The 19273-nt window shown below is 49.5% G+C and overlaps 1 protein-coding gene across 2 annotated transcripts in view; it reads left to right on the top strand.

Moving 5' to 3' along the window:
- SRRM4 (serine/arginine repetitive matrix 4) overlaps positions 1-19273 on the top strand; it is a 151350-nt gene that overhangs the window by 119023 nt on the left and 13054 nt on the right. The window contains exons 7-9 of one of the 2 annotated variants that reach the window (XM_032431504.1): positions 1683-1781; positions 4644-4800; positions 18081-18385. In XM_032431504.1, coding sequence (XP_032287395.1) covers positions 1683-1781; positions 4644-4800; positions 18081-18385 — 561 coding nt within the window. The remainder of the gene's footprint in view (positions 1-1682; positions 1782-4643; positions 4801-18080; positions 18386-19273) is intronic. The other variant, XM_032431505.1, reaches the window with a different exon arrangement.

The following is a 19273-nucleotide window of genomic DNA, read 5'->3' as shown; positions in this document are numbered from 1 at the left end:
GATAAAGGATGGTTCTTCTTGCCAAGTCCCATGGTCAGAGCTGCTTCTAAACAAGTGATCACTGGAGAGATTTAGCCTCCTTGGATTCGACATCCCTTAGTAAGGCCCTAATACATGGCAGGCCCTGGGCTGGGCCCAAGGACAGAGAGTAGCCAAATATCCTTCTGGACTCAAGGAGCTCACAGTTCCCAGCGGGACACAGGAGACATGGGACTGGTCACAACACAGCGGGGACCACCGGGAGCCCAGGGCACTGTGGCAGCTCTGGTGTTGGAGAGAGGGCTTGGTGGTGAGCAGGGGCATCTGACAGGAGGGAGTGTCTAGATTGAGGGTAAGGATGGAGGTAACCATTCTAGGCTGCAGGTTAAGCAAGTGGTTTAAACTCGGTGCCTCAGTTTCTTCATCTGGGAAATAAGAGAACCTACTTCATAGGCTGTTGAGAGGAAGAGATGGGTCCATTTAAGAAAAATACTTAGGCTACGGTGCCTGGCAGGCAGTATGTGTTGGATACGGGCTGCTGTCATCATCACCATCACAAGGACATCATGAACTGGGACATAGATGAGCCAGAATACAAGCAGTTCAGACTTGCTTAAGTCCACCCAGCCAGGGCAGAAGATGTCACACAAGGAAGCTAGAGAGCTTCGTGGGGGCTGACTCCTCCGGGGTGCTTGGGGTGCAAAATGAGAGTGCAGATTTGACATGAGGGCAATGGGAAGGTTCTAAGCAGGGAAGGAATGTGGTCTGCTTATCACATTAACAAGAATCCCTGAGTCCTTTATTGGGATGACCAGACTGCCTCCCGATAGAGCCCTCTCTAATTCCCACTGGCTTCCTGCCTTGGCCCAAACCATTGACATTCGTTGTACATCCTCAGTGACCACTGCCTCTGCGGCTACTACTTCTGAGTCCTTATTATCATTTAGGGGGGGAACTGAAGTAATCTGTAATAAAGTGGTTAGAATTTTTGTTGCCAGCGATGTTTGTAACTCTGAAAGTAGGCTTTTGACTCCGTGTGAAAAAGCCGGACTGAATTTTCCAGGTCTGAGGTTATAAATTGGCAGCCCAAAGGCCTCATTTACTCTGCAAATGTGTTTTCTTTTCCCCTAAACAGTGTCTTTAAAAAAAAAAAAAAGAGCTTCCATTTAAAATAGAAATATTTTATATGAAAAAAGTCTGTATTTCTACATTCATTTGAAGAGTTAGAAGATCCAGCAGCACGCCAATATTCTGGAGGCACATCCACTTCTTTCTTGAGCTCTCGCCTGACTGAGTCACACATTAGGGTAGCTGACTGAGATTGAGACTCCTGCTTTCAGGGGGAGAGAGGTGACTAGTGGAGGTGACACTCCTGCCCACGTGTGCTCGCCGTCAGGGCTGCCTCGGCAGGGTGGGAGTCTGAGTCCCCTGGGCCGCTCCTCCACAGGAACCCTTGCCACTCACTCATGCTCCATACGGCTGGTTGGAGCCCCTGAACGCCCAGGGGAAGAGCTGGGGAGATGCGGGGTGGGGGGCAGGTAGGAGGAAATGCCTAACTTTCGAGGGACAGTGACTTGGATGCAAGAGGATGATGTGTGTCACAAGACCGAAATCTCTCTCTCCCTTTCTCCCTACCTCTTACCCTCCCCTCTCTTCCCCTCCCCTTCTCCCCCTCTGACTTGCTCCCCATCACCCCTTCCAAGATCACGAAGCCGGCCCCGAAAATCTCACCGTCACCGTCATCACCATTATCCCTCCCGGTCCCAGAGCTCCGAGTCCCGCTCCTCAAGCTGTGAGAGCAGGTAACCCCTTCTCCCCGGGGGGAGTCGCCCCGCCCAGCCCCTGCCCCCGGGGGGCAGCCCTTACCTGCTCATGTCAGCACCGCCCTGTAGAGAAAAGGGGACCAGCTGCCTCCGTGTCTAGGAACAACAGCAGTGGCCCGTGCGCACACGTGTGCTTCCGAGTGCCCGCCCCCGCCGTTGCCACCGTGTGGGGTGTGAGCCCTCTCCCTGTATCGACCACACAATCCCCTCTACTACCCTATGAAGTAGCTACTATTGCTCTCCCCCATTGTAAAGATGAGGACACTGAGGCACAGGGAGGTTAAGGACCTTGTTAGTCGTGTAGCTGCTAAGTGACAGAGCTAGGATTGGACTGGGGAGTCCGGCTCTGGGCCTGGCCCTCTCACTAAGGGTTGCTCTAAGCACAGAGAGGCTGAGCAACCTATGAAAGGCCACACAGCCCAAGTCCCGAGTTCTGAGGCCCTTCCAAGTCCGGTTTCTCCTAACTTGGACCTGCTCTGGGCCGACACATCAGCTGTGCCGGTCGGAGAAGGGGGAGGAGGGCTCTCTCGTGGACGAGAAGAAGAAGAACAAAGAGTGGGACTTTGTGGATGCTGATCTTTGAAACCAGCGCTGTCCAGCAGACACAGCAAGGCCAGCTTCCGGATGTCAGAGGCTGCTTCATCCTTCCTCACGTGCATCCCACACACCTGGCTACGTGTTCGTGTCGCCTGAGGAGATTTAAAAATGCCACTGTCCTGGTCCCACTGCATCCCAGTTAAACCGGTGCCTGGAGGGAGAAGGAGATGGAGGAGAGGGGGCATATTTGTTGAAGTCTTACTTGGTGCTAAAGTTTCAAATACATTTTCCCTCTTGATCATCCCAAGAACACCATGAGCTAGACTGGGGCTGCACTTCGCAGTCACCTTGGAAGAATTTTAAAATACCGATTCCTGGATCCCGCCCTCGAGGTGTTCTGATCTTGTTCAGATGAGGCGGGGCCGGGGCGGCGAGATTTTTAAATCTTCCCCCGTGATGCCAGTGTGGAGCCAAGTGCGAGAAGTATTTGAAGAAGAGGAAAACGTCCCTGACACCTGCTGCTATCACTCATAGGCCTCGGTGTTCCCGCCGGACACCAACAACTGTAAAAACCCAGGCAAGGTTGCTCTGGGACCCTGAGTGATCAAGACAAAGACCACATCCCTCGGTAGTCAGGTCAGAGCCCCAATGACACAGGAACTTTGTCCAAAACACAAAAGTGACCCAGCATCTCTCTATCCTGGCTAACACGAGGGACTGCTATTTCCTGACCAGCTAGAGGGTTGCTCTAAGCAAGAGCTTTGGCCTTGGTCTAGGGCCCAAGATTTATGAAGATACCCAATGAGAGTCTCACCTCCACTTAATGCTAGCATCCAATCCAGAACAAAGCCCCAGTTCCTTAAACGCTCCTTAAAGTCACCTGCCACCCACCCATAATAGGCTGTTCCCAAGAGACATACTCCGCTTCCTGGCTTCCTGTGGCGCGTGCTCTCCCTCGCTGCAAGGAGCCGTAAACAAGCTTATTCAGCCACAGGCATGCTCCTGCTGGCCTTTGGAGGGCATCGGCTCACTGAGCTCAGCTGCATTACTGATGTGGTACAGCTGAGAAGACTGCATCGTGGCGAGCACAGGCATCCGAGCCAGGTCGCCGCGACTGGCAGGGCTTGGACAGAGCCCTTGACCTCCAGCCCATGCTGAATCAGCTCTCAGCAGCTCAGCCCCACTGGCCCGGGTCAGAGGATGGTGCAGAGAGCTTGCTGCCCTCTGTCCTGCCCTCTGCCTTACCGCTTAGGGAGATGGCTCCCACTGCAGAGCCCAGCCTCGGTCCCCTTCTTATGTCACCTCTTCTGGGGTGTTGCTGCTTGAGCTCCCCCGTGCCTGTTGGGCTGAGGGACACTCCAGGGGGCATCGAAGCAACCTGAGAGCTGGCTCTGGGGCCACACACCCAATAAAAATGATCTGGAGGCCCCAGAGCACAGAGGGACATTCCAGAGCATGACCAAGAGGCATCGGTCCCTCTCGGGGCAGAAAACCCTGCCCTGGCCCTGTTCTGCCACTCGCAAGCTGTGTGACTTCCGGCAGGTCCCCAAATAGCTCTGAGCCTCAGCGTCCTCATCTGTAAAATGGGAACTACCTGCCTTGTTTGCGTTGTGTCTTCAAGTTGGAGAGAGGACTGAGAACTGCCCCAAGAGGGGATTGCAAATCAATAGGGTGTTACCATTATTACTCCTGTGGCCCAGAGCTAATAGGCCAGCAGAGTCTAAAATATACCCTTAAAGAGTCAGAGATTCCTTCACTTTCCGCAGCAGACAGGGCAGCCCAGGGTCTGACAGGCTTACAGAAGGCCTCCTTGTTATTTTTGTCAGCTACTCTTTTTTCAAAAGTTTTGGGTGGCAGTCACTGGGATGCGTCTATTTTACAGATGGTCAAGTCACATACTCGAAGACATACAGATAGGCGTCATCATATTTATAGACAAACACAGATGGACACACCCAGACATACACACAGTCATGTACAAACATACCGATAGACAGTCCCACACACCCAGGACATGAAAGCAAGTCAGGCTGGGACATTTTCTGTCTTCCCAGCTGCCTCCCCAGCACCCCCCAAACAGAGTCAGGTACATTTGTCAAATGAACAAATGAGAGAAGGAGTGAATGAACAAATGAGCAGGTCGTGGGTGGGGGGGTGGATGGAGAGATGGATGGAAGCACGTGTCGTTTATATAAGCAGTCCCAGACACATCCTATAGCCCTCCGATCCTGTGGGCCCTGCAGCCACCTCTCTGCCACACTCCCCTTCCGAAGACCCTCTCATCTCTCTCTCCCGCTCCCCCAGGCACCGCGGCAGGTCCCCCGAGGAAGGGCGGAAGTCCCGCCGAAGGCACTCCCGCCGCTGCTCCAGGACCCTCGGCAAGGCCAGCCCCGAGGCCCGCTCCAGCCACCCGCCCAGCCAGCCCCTCCGGATGCTCAGCCTGCTGTCGGCCAGGGGTGTAGTAAGTATTCCACACGGCCTCCTCGGCCAGTCTTGGCCGTGACCCTCGGGGCAAGGTGAAGGCGCAAGTTCAGGGCAGTGTACGGCACATTTTCACTCAGTTTTGGGCAAACACCCCACTGGCTTTCAGACCTCCTTATTGATTAACAAAGTGGTCATTCAGCAGCCTTTGGCAGCACTCGGTTGGGGGGAGGAAGCAAAGCTAAAGTACCCAGGCTTTCTATCGGGGGAGCGTTGAAAGATACACGCTGGTGTCCAGAGTGATACCTGCAGGAATGCATGTGTGAGGCACTGTAGCAGGTTTCTTCGGGGAGGAAGGAAGAGAGGGGGTCTGTGATGTGGCCGAGGCATTCCAGCTTTCCAGTGAAGTCTGCATCTTTGGTGCCAGCTAGCCTGCAGCATTGATTAGCGGCCGGGATTTGATCTCACCTATAGAAACACGGCCTTGAATGTATATGAGAATTTTCCTTCACGGAGCTCCTAGCGCTTGATCTGTGTCCTCTCATGTGTTCACACAAGGTCTCAGGGCATCGAGGGCGTGGCTGCTCTCCCTGGTCCCTTCCACAGATGGGACCGAGAAACCAAGGCTCAGAGAGGTTACGAATCCGATTTAGCAGCCCAGCATTGAATGGAATCACGTGACGCTCCCTCAGGTCCACAAGGAGGAGCCGGAATGTGACTTCAGACAGTCTGATGCCAGGAAGTTTCCTGAGCAAGGGATTCAGGGTTGGAGCTGAACTCAAGTCCTAGCTTTGCTACTCCCTAGTTGTGTGGCTTTGGGAAAGTCACTTCCCTTCTTTGAAACTCAGTGTTCTCATTGGTAAACTTGCAATAATACCACTTTCATATGGGATTGGTGAGGACATCCAGTAAGATAAAGTACGCGAAGGCCTTTTGTTGATGCTAAAGGGACAGATACACAAGCGGGAGGAGACGCAGTATGGACGTAGCCTACAACCACGGCTGGCCGCTGGAAGGGACCTGTCTCCTCTAGCTATGGGTGAAGTTGTAAATTTCAGGTGAGATGAAAGTGAGGAGAAGCTCGGGGTGCTTGCAGGAAGGTCAAGGAAGGGAAGGCGATGATAAACACTAGTTGGGCCTGGTTGACGCAAGTTATCACCTGCAGTGCATTCTGGGAAATTCTTCTTTACCAGTTGAGGCACCCTGTGCCGCCAAGGTCTCATTTTGCCCAAATCCTCTGCCTAGCATCCACAATGTTCCCAGCGCCCCCCTTTGTAGAGGTGTCTTTGGTTGCTGAGTATTTTGCAGATGGAAAACGCCCACCTGCATTTCCCCCTCCACTGATGTCCTATAAAAGGTCTTCCCAGCACGGCAAAGAGTCTGGAGGCCTGGGTGGGAGTCTTGGCTTGGCTGGACAATTCCTTCTACCCCCCCCCGGCTTCAACTTCCTCACCTGGAAAATGGGCATGATGATCTCATTTGTCTCCCAGGAGAATTGTTGCGAAGTTAGAAATCAATTCAAAATAAAAGCCTAAGAAGTAGAAGAAGCAAGTCAAAATCATCCAGTCTTTCTGGTCCTGGTATTTGTGGCAGCCCACTTGGTGGCCCCCGCTGACCCTCACTAAAAAGAGCCATTGGGAGCAGCTGGCTTATTTGATCACCTGCCTGGGATGGTTCCCTACAGGCTAGGTCTGTCAAGATGTTGCGAAAGGTTGGATGTTCCTAAAAAAAAAAAAAAAAAAAAAAAGTGGGGTCCTCCCACACCAGCTGGTGAGGAGCCAGACTGGCTGTTGGTTCTTGAAGCCTCGGTGTCTCCCATGGGCCCAACCCCTATCAGAAGAGCTGAGAGCTCACCCATACCTAGAAGGGACAGGCGTTAAGAGCTCACCCAGCTCAGTGCCCTGATTCCAAGAAAAGAGACTAAGAACCTGAGACTCAGAGAAGAGAAATGACTTCCATGGGCTATGTCAAGTTGGAATCTTTCAAAACACGGGGCTATGATGATGCCGTCAAATCCTGGCTCTGAGATACGGAGAGTTACTTAAACCTTTCTGAATCCCTGTTTCCTCATATGTTAAAAAAATGCAGAGAATAAGTCTCTTCTTCAAAAACCCTGCAGTGTGGACAAAAGCAAAGTAATATTGTAAACGGTTGATCCCAGTGCTTGGCACAGGGGAAGAACTCAGCAAATATTCGTGGGTGTTACGACTACAGCATCCTGGGTGCTCACGCCTCTACACTTACCAACCTTGGGACCTTGAGCAAGTTCCATAAACTTTCTGTGCCTCAGTTTTCTGTAAATCTGCAGAACAATGAGACCTGCCTCCTAGGAGGTATGGTATGGAGATTCAGGGACTTGATGTAAGTAAAGGTTTTATTTTTTTTTACTATTTTTATTTATTTATTTGACAGAGAGAGATAGAGCAGGAACACAAGCAGGGGGAATGGGGGAGGGAGAAGCAGGCTTCCTGCCGAGCAGGGAGCCCGATGCGGGGCTCGATCCCAGGACCCCGGGGTCATGACCCGAGCTGAAGGCAGACGCTTAATGACTGAGCCACCCAGGTGCTCCTAAGTAAAGGTTTTAGATTGCAACAGACAAGTGGGGAAATGCTACTTCATGCTCGCTGCTAATAATAGTAGTGGCAGCAGTGAGAGTAACCATGGGTATAACAATGGGGTAGCGACAATAGTTAGCACTGGTAATAGTAGGAGTAGTCGTAGTAATAATAGTACAGCTCCAGGTCCAGGCTAGTCCGTGCACGACTTGGGACCAGAGCCAGGCATCCCCCCCGGCCGCCAGCTTCCTCTGCTCTCAGCTTCCTCTGTCCCAAATAGCAGCTGCAGCCCTAATGGCTCACCCCACCCCATTCCTGGTTGCCTGACTTCTGGGGGCATCAGATACCCCCAAGTCTAGCCCTCTGAGTGCCCTCCACGCTAGACCCTTTCTCCTCCTCTCTCCTGCAAAAGGCAGAGTTGGACAAAGGTGCCAGGTTGGACCCCAGGTTTTCTGAGAGTCCTGGCCCAGGATTTTCCTGAGCTCCCTGTTGAAGAGAACAGCAGAGTCACTGCCCCTGAAGAATCCATCCAATCACTCATTCAAATCTACCAATTATCTCCCAAAACATCTATCAAGGGTCAGCTCCGCCATGGCTCTCAGGATCCGGTGAATATAGAACAGTCTGTGCCTTCTTAAGAGAAGTGAGACAGACAAGGTAAAAACTGTAAAAGACAACACACAACAATTAATGCAGAGATGGTGAGATGGGGTGGGAGGTGGAAGGCAGGGAAGGGATACTAGGGTTAGCATTAGGTTGGGGCAGAGAAGGCAACAACTGAGAAACTAGTGGTGAGCAAGAATCAGCCAAAGGAAGCGGGAAACAAAGACTGGAGTCGGGGATGGAAGCAGAATTCCAGGGCAAGAGTTGGGGTTCTGGGGATAAGCAGGAGCCTGAGTGTGGAGGGTCTTCTATGCCCTGGCTCCTGCCACACTCCACTGCAGGTATTTCCAATACACGGCTCTTTAAAAAATCAAGGATAGGCACATTACATCAAGGGGCATATTTGCATATATGAATATGCAAATTCAGGGTTGTGTCTTATTGAAATCCTAGTTGGTGAGCTAAAGATAACCTGAAGCCCTCTTGCTCAGTCAGAACCCAAATCCAAATGGAGGGTCCCAAGGAGATGATTTAGGGACCCTTCACAGCCTCATTCATGTTCTTTATCTCCACTCAACCATCTCTGTTCAAGGCATCAGGGAGACAGAGATGAATAAAACACTCTTCCTGAACTCCAGGGCTCAGTCTGATAGTCAACAGAAGACTGCACTACAGTGAGATAAGTGTTGTAATTAGGGCTGAGATTGAGTCAGTGAGCACCATTTCCTCCTCAGTTGTCGAATATTCAAAAACTTGCGCCCTAGTTGGTTAATAGACCCTGTCACCACCCTATCCCCCTGAGTCACCAAAGCCACCCCCTCCCTCCCCTGTACCTCGGGACCTCCTCACAGCTCAGCAACTAGAGTGATACCTGACAGCTGTCAGCACCAAGGCCAGCTACCTTCGGATGAGGCAATGTCCACACCCCACCAGTTGCTGAATATCCAGACTATCAACCCTGGTGGTGATGGAAGTAAGTACAATGTCGAGAAAGACCACAGGGAAAGGACAAGACAGTGCTGTCTTGGTGCCTGAGAGGGCTTTACAAAAACAGGGAACATTTGAGCTGGGCTTTAAAGGATGGGTTCACCAAATTGAGATGACTGATGAATAAAGGGAGGGGGAGATACCTCTATGTACCAGGCACTTTTGTTAGAACAAAAGTAAAGCAGCATTAGAAACTATCCCATACTCTACCCAGTTGTTGTTGTTATTGCCATTTGATCCACAAAGCAGTTCTTTGAGATAGATGCAATTATTATCACCATTTTTCAGATGGGAAAACAGGTTCACAGAGCTGAAGTGACTTCGGTAGGTGGCCCAGTTGGGAGGAAGGGGAGCTGGTATGAATCATGGCTTGTGTCTCAGAAGGTTACTGTGATAGCCAGAGTACCGATTGGATGACAGAGAGGTTGGTGGCACCAAGGTTTGGCCAAGCCTTTTCGCTGTTGGCATGGGGCTCTCTGTCAAGTCTGCCCTCACTGGAGAGGGAATCTGGAAGAGGGCTGATCACAATGGAAGCTAGACCAAGGAGAAGCACAGGCTCCTTTTCTCCTCCTCCTGCCTCCAGCTTGGGCCAATAGTTGCCATGTATTCTTTGCCAACAAAAACCTGCAGATGCCATGACAAGAAGAGGAAGGAGGAGGAGGAGAAAGGGAAGAAGTAGAAGAGAAAGAAGAGGAAGAAGAAAGAGGAGAGGAGAAGTGGAGGAAGAAGAGAAAGAAGAGGAAGGAGAAAGAGAAGAGGAGGAAGAAAAGGAAGAGGAAGGTAAAAGAGAAGAGGAAGAAGAAGGAGAGGAACAAGAACAAGAAGGAGAGCAGAAAGAACCTGGGGTCCATAAAAGAGGGCCTCATGAAATCTGTCAACAGGAGGAGGCAGCAGAGCGCAGTGATGAAGTCATGGGCTTTGGGGCAGATCTGTAGACTCTGGGGTTCTTGATCTTGTCTCCCTGGGCGACTCCGGGTGACCCTGGGTAGCAACAAAAACCAATGCCAACTGAGCACCTACTGTGTGCCAGGTGCTAGACTGAACTCTGTACATGTACCATCTCACCTATTTCTTATAATAGCCCTTCAAGGGAGTTTCCACTAATACGCCCATTTTAGTGGGCACCTAGAAAATGACGGCCATGTTCTATGGCCTAGAACAACTCAGTGAAGAGCAGCTAAATGAAATGGAGAAGTTAGGATCCAAACCCAGAAATTCTGCCCCCAGAGTCCAGGTGCTTAATGACATGACTTCCCTTGTGTCATTTCACTTCCCTGGGCCTCAGTGTCCTCATCTATACTTGGGGCTAATATGATTATGAGAGCTGCGTGGAGAGCTTTTAGCTCAACCTACTTCATAGGTTGTGAGGATGGAGCGAGTTGGAGTATCCGTTCATTTGAGAAATGTGTATTCAGCACCTACTGTGTGCCAGGCACTGTTCCAGGCACTGGAGGAACAGCAGTGAGCAAGACAGACAAGGATCCTACCCTCATGCAGTTTCAGTTCTGTGTGAGAAACTTAGCCCAATGCTTGGGACATAACTAACACTCAATATGCAATCGTTGCTGGCATTATTATTTGTCATCTCAGTGGTTTTATTAAGCTTGCTCCTAATAAACCCAGATGTGATGGTTTTGAAGTATCTCTGGGTTCAAAAAGCTTAATCATATCCACAATCTGAGGTGAATTTCAGAACAAGGAGGCTAAGGGGAAAGCATATGGTGGCCCTGGCCTTCAGACCCCTGACCCAGGCTCTCACACATTCTGCAAAAACCTTCAAGCTCTCGCTCAGCCAAGAGACTCAAAGGTGCCACACCATTCACTGCAGTTTCGAGAAGAGAGGGACCAGAATGCAGAGGAAGGGCAGTATGAGATGGGGACTTTGTGGGACCTGTTGTGGTTGTTGGGTTTTTTTAAAATGGAAAGTGGGCATAGCATTGTCAACTTTTACTTCTACCACGTCCATTCAGAATAAAAGAAAACCACCATTTTCTATCACAAAGTGACGTCTTACCACCAGAAAAGGTAGTACCGACATGGCCTCCGAAGAAAGGATGAGCCCTTAAATCAAATGCATTTAGCTGGATGAAAAACTCATTACATTGAACTTAACTATTCTCCATTTCAATTTGGGCTGGTACAGAATTTGTCTGACTGGATCCATATTGAGATTTTTGAGAACCGGTGGGCTGGGGGCCCCCGAAGCTGCCATTTCCCCTCAGCTTCCTGCCCAGGGTGGGGAGATGCACAGACAGAGGTGGCCAGGCCACATCCTGTGGCCCAAGGTCAATTGCAGTGCGCTGCCCCGTGGGATCGCCCCAGCCCTGAAGGACTCTGTTATCTTCTTGCCGTCCCCACATCCCGCCTCCTCTCACGCAGACTCCCAAAGGTCAACGAACCCATTCTTTTTCTGTCTTCCTAATTAGTGTACAAAGGAAGATGAACAACAGCAAGGAAAATAAACTTAATGTCTTTGTGGAACAAAAGGATTTTTTTTTCTTTAAGGAATAACCAGAACCCTTGAGCTAAAAGCTCTCCACGCAGCTCTATATTCACATGAGAATTCCCAGTCCCCCATATGGCAGGGAGGGGGAAAAAAATTTATAGCCACTTCTCTCCATGGGGCCATTTGAAGCTCAGTAAATGGACTTGTTCAGTTTAATTGGAATTCTCTTCTTGATTGTATTTTTGTAACCTATTAGGCCGTGCTGCCTCTTGATCTCAGAATTCAGCTGAAATTAAATTTTGAAGTGTAAGTGAGAGGTTGCCTTTTTTCCCCGTTCTTGATTAAATAATGATTTGAAACAAAAACAATAAATAACAGTGCCAGCCTCCCTGGAGGGCTGAGAGAGACTCTCATTGAAATGCCAGGAGCTGGAGTTTGTGGTGGGGGGATTTAATTACTTATTAGAAAAACCCAAGTGTTAACGTGGAGTATATTAAGGAACAAGGAGATGAGTCAAGCTTATGATTTCAAGAGAGAAAAAAAAGAATCGGAGCTTCACATTGGAGGGGGCCAAGGGAGTAAAGGGGAAACGCTTGTTTGCTTTCTTCCAGTGGCCATTAGTTTGTGAAATACAGTATGTCCTTAGGGGGGAAGAAAATCTGAGATTGGCCATCCTGATCCAGAAGGGAAGAGCTTGTCATAGCTCCAGAGTCTGGATATGGCTTGATGGCTCTGGTCTCCTGGTTCCTTCCACTGGCAAAAGCCCAAGAGGGATGAAAAGGATCAAGCTGGGGACAATGGAGCAATCCATTCTCATAGTTCTGGAAGGGAAAGATGGAGCATAGAGGAAGCACTGTGTTTGTGGTGACTTTGGAGTCGTCAGGGTGGCAGCAAACACTGAGGGTTACAGACTCAGACGTCTTAGGGGCCAGGCAGTTAACAGATATAAGCAACTGGGATCTCGTGGGGCTGGGCACCAGAAAAGCCTAAAACGGGCAGCTGCAATTCTCTCGAGCTGATTATTAGCGAGCAAGGATGTGGACCCAGCATTGTCAGATCTTATTCTTCAGCATAAACTAGAAATAGAGCTGTATTGTGAAACTGCCCCATTCTACAATGTTGGCAGTTAATTCAGAGTTACTGTCAAGCAGGCTATGTATCCAAGTACATAGGTACTAAGTGGGCTGAAGAAAACGTAGCTGAAACAAAACATAACTTGGCCTGTCAGTTTTCTAATGGTGATTTGGGGGGTTGAAGCAGACGCTGTTCATTTATATCCCTTCACCCTCCGCGCTTCAGGGCACACGGCCAACCTCCAGCTTCCGGAAGATGCTCTCTGGCCGCCAAAGACTGCTTTGCTTGGCCGTGTGGCAGTATGGACACCCTAGAGAATTGACACCCACTGGGTGCAGCCTTCAAACTATGAGTGATGGGGCATGGGTGTATAAATACCCCAGCTCCCTCCTCGGTTGGGTCAGTTCCTCACTGGCTCCCAGAGTGTCCTCCAGCTGCCCTCCATGGTAGCTGGTTTGATAACCCATCTTTCATTGGTGCTTCTTCTCCCTCATCTCATTTTCCCACTCCCCTATAGAAGTTCCTTGTCCTCTCAGATCACCTACTAGCATTCAAATTCCTGTCTTGATTTTAGGGATAATCCATATTACGACAGATGTTTTGTTTTGGTTTAGTTTTCACTTGGTAATTAAGCAGATCTTACAGGGGCTGAGTTTTTAGGCCAGGCCCCACAGGTAGGCCTTTGTGAAGATAGGGAAAGAAGAACAAGGCCGATATGGAGGAAGGGGCCAGAGTAGACCAAAGAAGAGTTTCCTGGTATGAGGGTTCCAGGTCTTAAACAGGGGCCCCAGGTACCATGAGGGCATTGTTACTGGACAATGGTGGGTCTAGAATGACTCCTCCTAGCAAGTATCTTGAGCAGTGTTTTGCAGCCTAGCTGGGAGGACAAGGGCAAAGGTCAGTTAATGCTTAGAAGAGAAATTCCCAACAGATGAAGAATTCTTCAAAGATGAATTTTGAGAGGGCTGTTATGTAAATGAGGAGCAAGTAGGAGCCATGTTGTCATGTCAATGAGTAGACAACTGTTGGCATCTTACGTGAGCGAGTACTTGTCTAGGAAGGAGCAGAGACAAGAACACAGAGGCCTCTGTTGTGGGCCTGTCATGAAGGTCTCCTTTGCATTATCGTGGCTGTCACACACACACACACACCCCAAACACACACACACACACACACACATTCTGTCTTTGGCTCCCCTCGATATCTTTCCTCCTCTTTGCGTAGAGTGAATAGAGAGCTCTGGAGAAGGTGGAGTCTGAAACAAAGAGGCCATTAAACTATCCAGATTTGTCTGGCCAGAGGGAGCATCTTTTTCTCACTCCTGACCCAGAAGGAGCACCTTTTTATAATCTGAACAAAGTACAGGCTAACAGCCCTGTTATGTGCAAATGGCCAGCCCCAGCCCATTTTTTAAGCTGACTTGCCAGGGTAGTAGACCGTGGAAGGGAAGTAAGGAGACCAATCATAGCTTGTCTCATCTGGAAGTCTTCTCGATCTGGAGCTTCCCACCTCAGCCTGGAACTTAGGCTGTTGAGAATGTGTAGACAGAGCCTCTGGGGGCTTTCTCTAAGGATGCTGGATCTGAGGCGGGGCCAGGAAGGAGAGGAAGAACAGAGGGTATTCCTTCTCTCTGCCACAGGCCTGCACCTGGAACTCAGTTCTAAAGTTTATCTCTTGATCACACAGCCAGCCCTGAGCTGGTCTCAAGACACCAGCCTTCAGCCAAGAATCCACCTAGTTTTTTAGAACGACTTTGAATATGAGGGGCGCCAGTCCCTCCTTTAAAAAGCCATCAAGTTGCCGAAGTTGGCAGTTACCCAGTTGGACCTCACCAGGGCCTGATCACTCAGCCATCTTAACCACTGAATCAAGTTAGGATGGGCCCCGGCTTCCGAGCTCAGGCTTGTAAAGGGCTATGGAGCAGGTTTGTTCATTTAGCCAGATTTAGTGAGCACTTACTCTGTGCCAGGCACTGCTGGTTACTTGGGCACAATACTGAACTGGTCATGCATGGCCTCTGCCTTCAACAGACTCCCACTCAGATGGAGAGACAGGCAATAAAACAAGCAATTACCCCACTGAGTAACAGTGCTGTGGCATACAGAAGCCACTCATTTTTGAAAGAGTAAAATGAATGAAAGATCAAATGAATGAACGATGGAGTGTTGTGCCATCCTGACCTGGGGGGTTAGAGAAGGCTTTCTAGAGGAGGTGGTATGTAACCTGGAGGATGTAGAAATTTAGCCATATGAAATGAAGTAATGGGGAAGAGTGGCAGGGGAAATGGCAGAGGAAATGGCATGTGCAAATGGCCTGGGGTTGGGAGAGCGAGATGTGGTGACAGAACCAAGAAAATTCTAACCGATCGGCTTAGGTTATGGGGGCCACAGTGGGGGTATTTGGAAGAGATGAGGCCTGTGAAATACTCCAGGTTGTGTTGTAAATTATATTGTCATCCATGTTGAAGAATTTATATTCATCCAAAGAAATGGGACTTTTAAACAAACAGGAGATGTTGGTATTTTCAGGCACCAGGGTCAACCCAATGAGAACATTGCAGACGACCTTTATCTCTGTTTTCTGGAAAGGATGGAAAAGCATGATGCTTGATATAGTTCTCAGTTCTAATTACACAAGTTACATGTGGGTATGGTCATGGTCAGGTGGAGACGTGCTGAAAGTGTGTCTGTGATCTCAGGGTGTAGGGATGAGAAGGTGAACAGGGCAGGGTTCCCTTCTGTATCCACTAGCCTAGAGGGGGCTCACACTCAGGAAATCCTTGCCCATGGGGGCCCATGATGCACCAGGACAGATGCTTTGAAATTGGTAGTCAGGGCTGGGAACAAGGACTTGGGGAGAGGAAGGCCAGCCTGGATGCCCCCAGGTATCGAGTCAGTTATAATGGATAGATAATGGAAGCCGTCATACTCACAGGCCCCTTCATTAGAGATCTTCCAGCCTGGCCCCCTCCAAAAGGGCTTGCCTGATTCACTGGCCACCAAACATTCACCATCTCTGAGGCAAAGATTATCTGTACCCATTCTTGGATCAAGGCCCAGTCCGAGAGCCCATCAGACCCCATGATGCTTTCTCATTCCTGACGGAGGTGGTAGAAATACACATGTTGCCATTGAACGCCCAGAGGGGGGCAAGATACAGCATCCATACTGCAGATGGGAAGACAAAAAGGAGGAGCTGAATGGGAACAGGGCCTTTACATTGTTTTTAAAGAAGTCTCACTTAACAAAACTCCAGTTGAGCAATATTCTTTTGAGGTCCCTTGTCCCAAAGCAAAGCTCGCCAGGTCACCAGGCAGATAAAGCAGTAGCTGTGCTGGGTAGAACTTGGTAAAGCTGGACCATCACCTTGTCTGTGTGCAAAGCCTCATGGGAGAATGCACAAAGGAAGTTCCGCCTCCCCCGTCCAGAAGCTGACATCCTGAGCTGCCAGAGTTTGCTGTTACCCTCACAGCTCTGGTATCTCTGTGTGTCACCCTCATGACCAATTGCTGAGAAGGCAGACATGGTTCTCTAAGAAAGCCCCAAAGTCCCACTCCTTTAGGCCCAAGGTACAAGGAATGAGGGGTGGGAGGGAAGCAGACCCTTGATGGTGAGGCCTTGCTAATATGCGTGGGGCCCAGGGCAAGAGTAGAGAAGGAGTCCCACACACTCTACATCTCAATGTTTATAAATCAAGCCAGCAAACATGAACATGATACGTCCTCCTGTCTTGGCAAACGTACCTTGAAAATGGATCTGGGAAGTCAGGTTTGATTTTAGAATCTCATACCCCTCGGAGTGGCCGGCCACAACATGGCAGTGTGGCGGGGGGGCGGGGGTTGGGGACCCTGCCTCAAGGCCCTGGCCCCTCCCTTTCTCCTCCTACCGCTTGCACCAACCAACACCATGGGCCTCCCACACGTGCACGTGGACACCTCAGCCTGGACATCAAAGCTCTGTCCAGATGGCCACCCTTGGACCTGAGAGCGTGCACATCTGAAGCATGGTATGTCCCCAGTAGAAGAGATCCACGGATGAGCCTGCAGAGACCCTGGAAGGGGGCTCAGAGGCCATTTAAACAGAGAATTCTGGGATCTCAGAGACCCATAAGGTGCTCTCAGGGAAAGTGGTTTCCAGGTAGTGTCCTCCCGGCCCCACAGATTTCTTGCTGCCTGAGGATGGTTATCGCCTGAGGAGGCCCAGGGCAGGAGTCCCTCTTGCCCACAGCTAAATAAGCATGGTACTGTTGGCAGGGACCACGGTGTCATCACAGCTGTGACACTGGTCTGAACGTTTAAAGAAAACCATGCACTGTGCTTCTGAATACACCACTGCCTTCCCAAGAGCTGGCTCAACCTCCGTTCCTCCTTCATCTGTCCCAGATCAGACCCACACAGGACTCTGGGAAGACCTCCCCATTCCCACTCACCCCAAGGCCAAATGTCCAAGCCCCTCCCAACGCCCTTTGTCCCAAGCACATCCTCGAGATCTTGACACCTCCACAGAGGCAAGCTCTAGCCCCCACTGCATTTTCAGCAAGAGTTTCTTGATCCAACTTGGGCACCAAGGGACTGACGAGGTTAGTGTTGATGGCTTGAGGTCCCCTTGCTGAGAAAACCAAACAGAACTGATGCCTCACCTAGTAGGAACACTGAAAAACCAAAACTCAAAGCTCAGGGCCAAGTGCGAGGGTGTGCAGAAAGGTGTGTGTTTTTTCTTGTCATTTTCGACTCTAATGATGGACTCACGTTGCCCGCTCTTCCCTTTCTCTTACACCTTACCTACCTACTAAAGGAGGAGCTCTTGCTTGGTAAGTGGATATAATCCGCAAAGACATGAGAGAATTTATTAGAAGCCACTCGAGAGCCTTAGCTACCTTCTCCAGGGGGAAAAGGACACACACAAATATCCGTAGAGAGCTTTTTTTTCGTTTGTTTTCAGTCAGACTATTTGACTTCCATTTTTTTTGCCCCCCTTTCTTTTCCCCTTTAGTTGAAAACTACTAAAATGTCATTTTGTGACCTTGACTTTATATTTAAAAAAAAAAAAAAACTCTCTTTATTTCATTTCTTTTCCCCATGCGATATTTGTTTAGGGTTCTATTCAGGGAACTTTTTCTTTAAAAAAAAAAAAAAAGTCAAATTCGTTGAGGATTTGGTTGAAGTTTAAAATTTTGGCTTTATCTCTCTTTTTTTTTTTTAAGTTAAAAGATATATGTTTTTCATGCCCATTGTCCCATTTCTTCTCCCCTTCCCCTTCCTTCATTTTTATTATTGTTTTAGGTTAAGGGTGTGACACACCCCCGTTTCGATTGAGTTGTCTCTTTTGTTTGAGTTAATTCATTAGAAATTAAATTTTGTATAATTTCCTTTTTCTTTGGTTTAATCTGGATCGCATGCTTTTTCTCTGCATGATACTTAAATCTTCCAGTTATTCTAACAGGGGGTAAAAAAATATCTCCTTTCTGTGGAATTCTTTCAGGAATTTGTGCTTTTGTTTTTTTTGGCGTCTCTCTTTCCTCTTCTCTCTCTCTCTCTCTCTCTCTCTCTCTTTCCTTTCGTTACAGTGCATCATGACGGTAAACATTTCTTGGTTATTTAGACACAGTGCACAGGCCCAGCGATCAGCAGTGTCCAACGGGTGTTTTTGCTTTCAGATCACTGGGTCGGGGTCTGCAGCTGACCTCTTTACCAAAACAGCCAGCCCGCTCACCACCTCCCGAGGACGCTCCCAGGAGTATGACTCAGGCAATGACACCTCGTCACCACCCTCCACGCAAATCAGCTCAGCCAGGTCACGGGGTCAAGAGAAGGGGAGCCCCAGTGAGGGCCTCACCAAGAGCCGGGAGCTCAACTGTGGTAATACCTCCGATTCAGGGAACTCCTTCACCACCTCCTCACCCCAGAACAAGGGAGCCACTCTGGAGAATCTCTCCCCCACCAGCAGGGGCAGAGAGTCAAGGTCAGTGCACCTGGGCTGGAGGAGGGGTGGGGGGAGGGGTTTCTGCCTTAGCTCTACCATCTCAGTCTCTCACCTTAGCCCCGTACCCATGCACTTCCCACCCATAACCCAGGAGGCTTTGATTTGCAAGAGAGAGAAAACTCAAACTGACATCATTTGGGCGGGGGGCGGGGTGGGGGGGGGGGGGGAATCCAAAGATATCAGCTTCAGGTACAGCTGGATCCAGGGACTCAAAAATACATCATTGAGAATCTGCCTTCCCCATTACACCTCTCATTTCTGCTTCCCTCTATTGGCTTCATTCTCAAGCAGACCCTCCCAAAGCATGGCACATATGCCAACAGCATTCACATATGTTAACCATTCTATCTGTTTAGCCAGCCAATGGAAGGAGAATGCCCTTTCCCAAAAATTTCAGCAAAATACCAGGGCAGATTCTCATTGTTTCTGCTTGGCCCATCTTGGGTCATTTGCCCACCCTTGGACCAGTCACTCTGGCCCAGGAGACGCTGTGCTCTTGGCAAGAATATGTCACATGCTACCCTCAGGGTTAGTGAGTAGTCTTCCCACATACACAAAAGTTGGGGGAGGTCCAGTTGTCTGAAGGAAACGTCAGGGTACTGATATCAGGAAGGATGGAGATGGGCAGGAAAAAACAAGTATCAGTTTTACCAGGAGAAAGTCTAACATTAAATTCATTTAAAGTTGCGGTCATGTTAAAACATTTAAATGTACCGAAACCTTGTGTCAACACAAAAACCTGCTCCTGGATGTTTGTAGCAGCTTTATTCATAATTGCCCAAACTTGGAAACACCTAAGACATTCTTCAGTAGGTGAATAAACTGTAGTACATGCAGACAAGGGAATATTATTCAGCACTAAAAAGA

The sequence above is a fragment of the Phoca vitulina genome, unplaced genomic scaffold (assembly GCF_004348235.1).
Source record: "Phoca vitulina isolate PV1807 unplaced genomic scaffold, GSC_HSeal_1.0 scaffold46, whole genome shotgun sequence".
Classification (NCBI taxonomy): Eukaryota; Metazoa; Chordata; class Mammalia; order Carnivora; family Phocidae; genus Phoca; species Phoca vitulina.
Note: the sequence above shows the minus strand (reverse complement) of the source record. Positions and strands in the feature narration are given on the sequence as shown.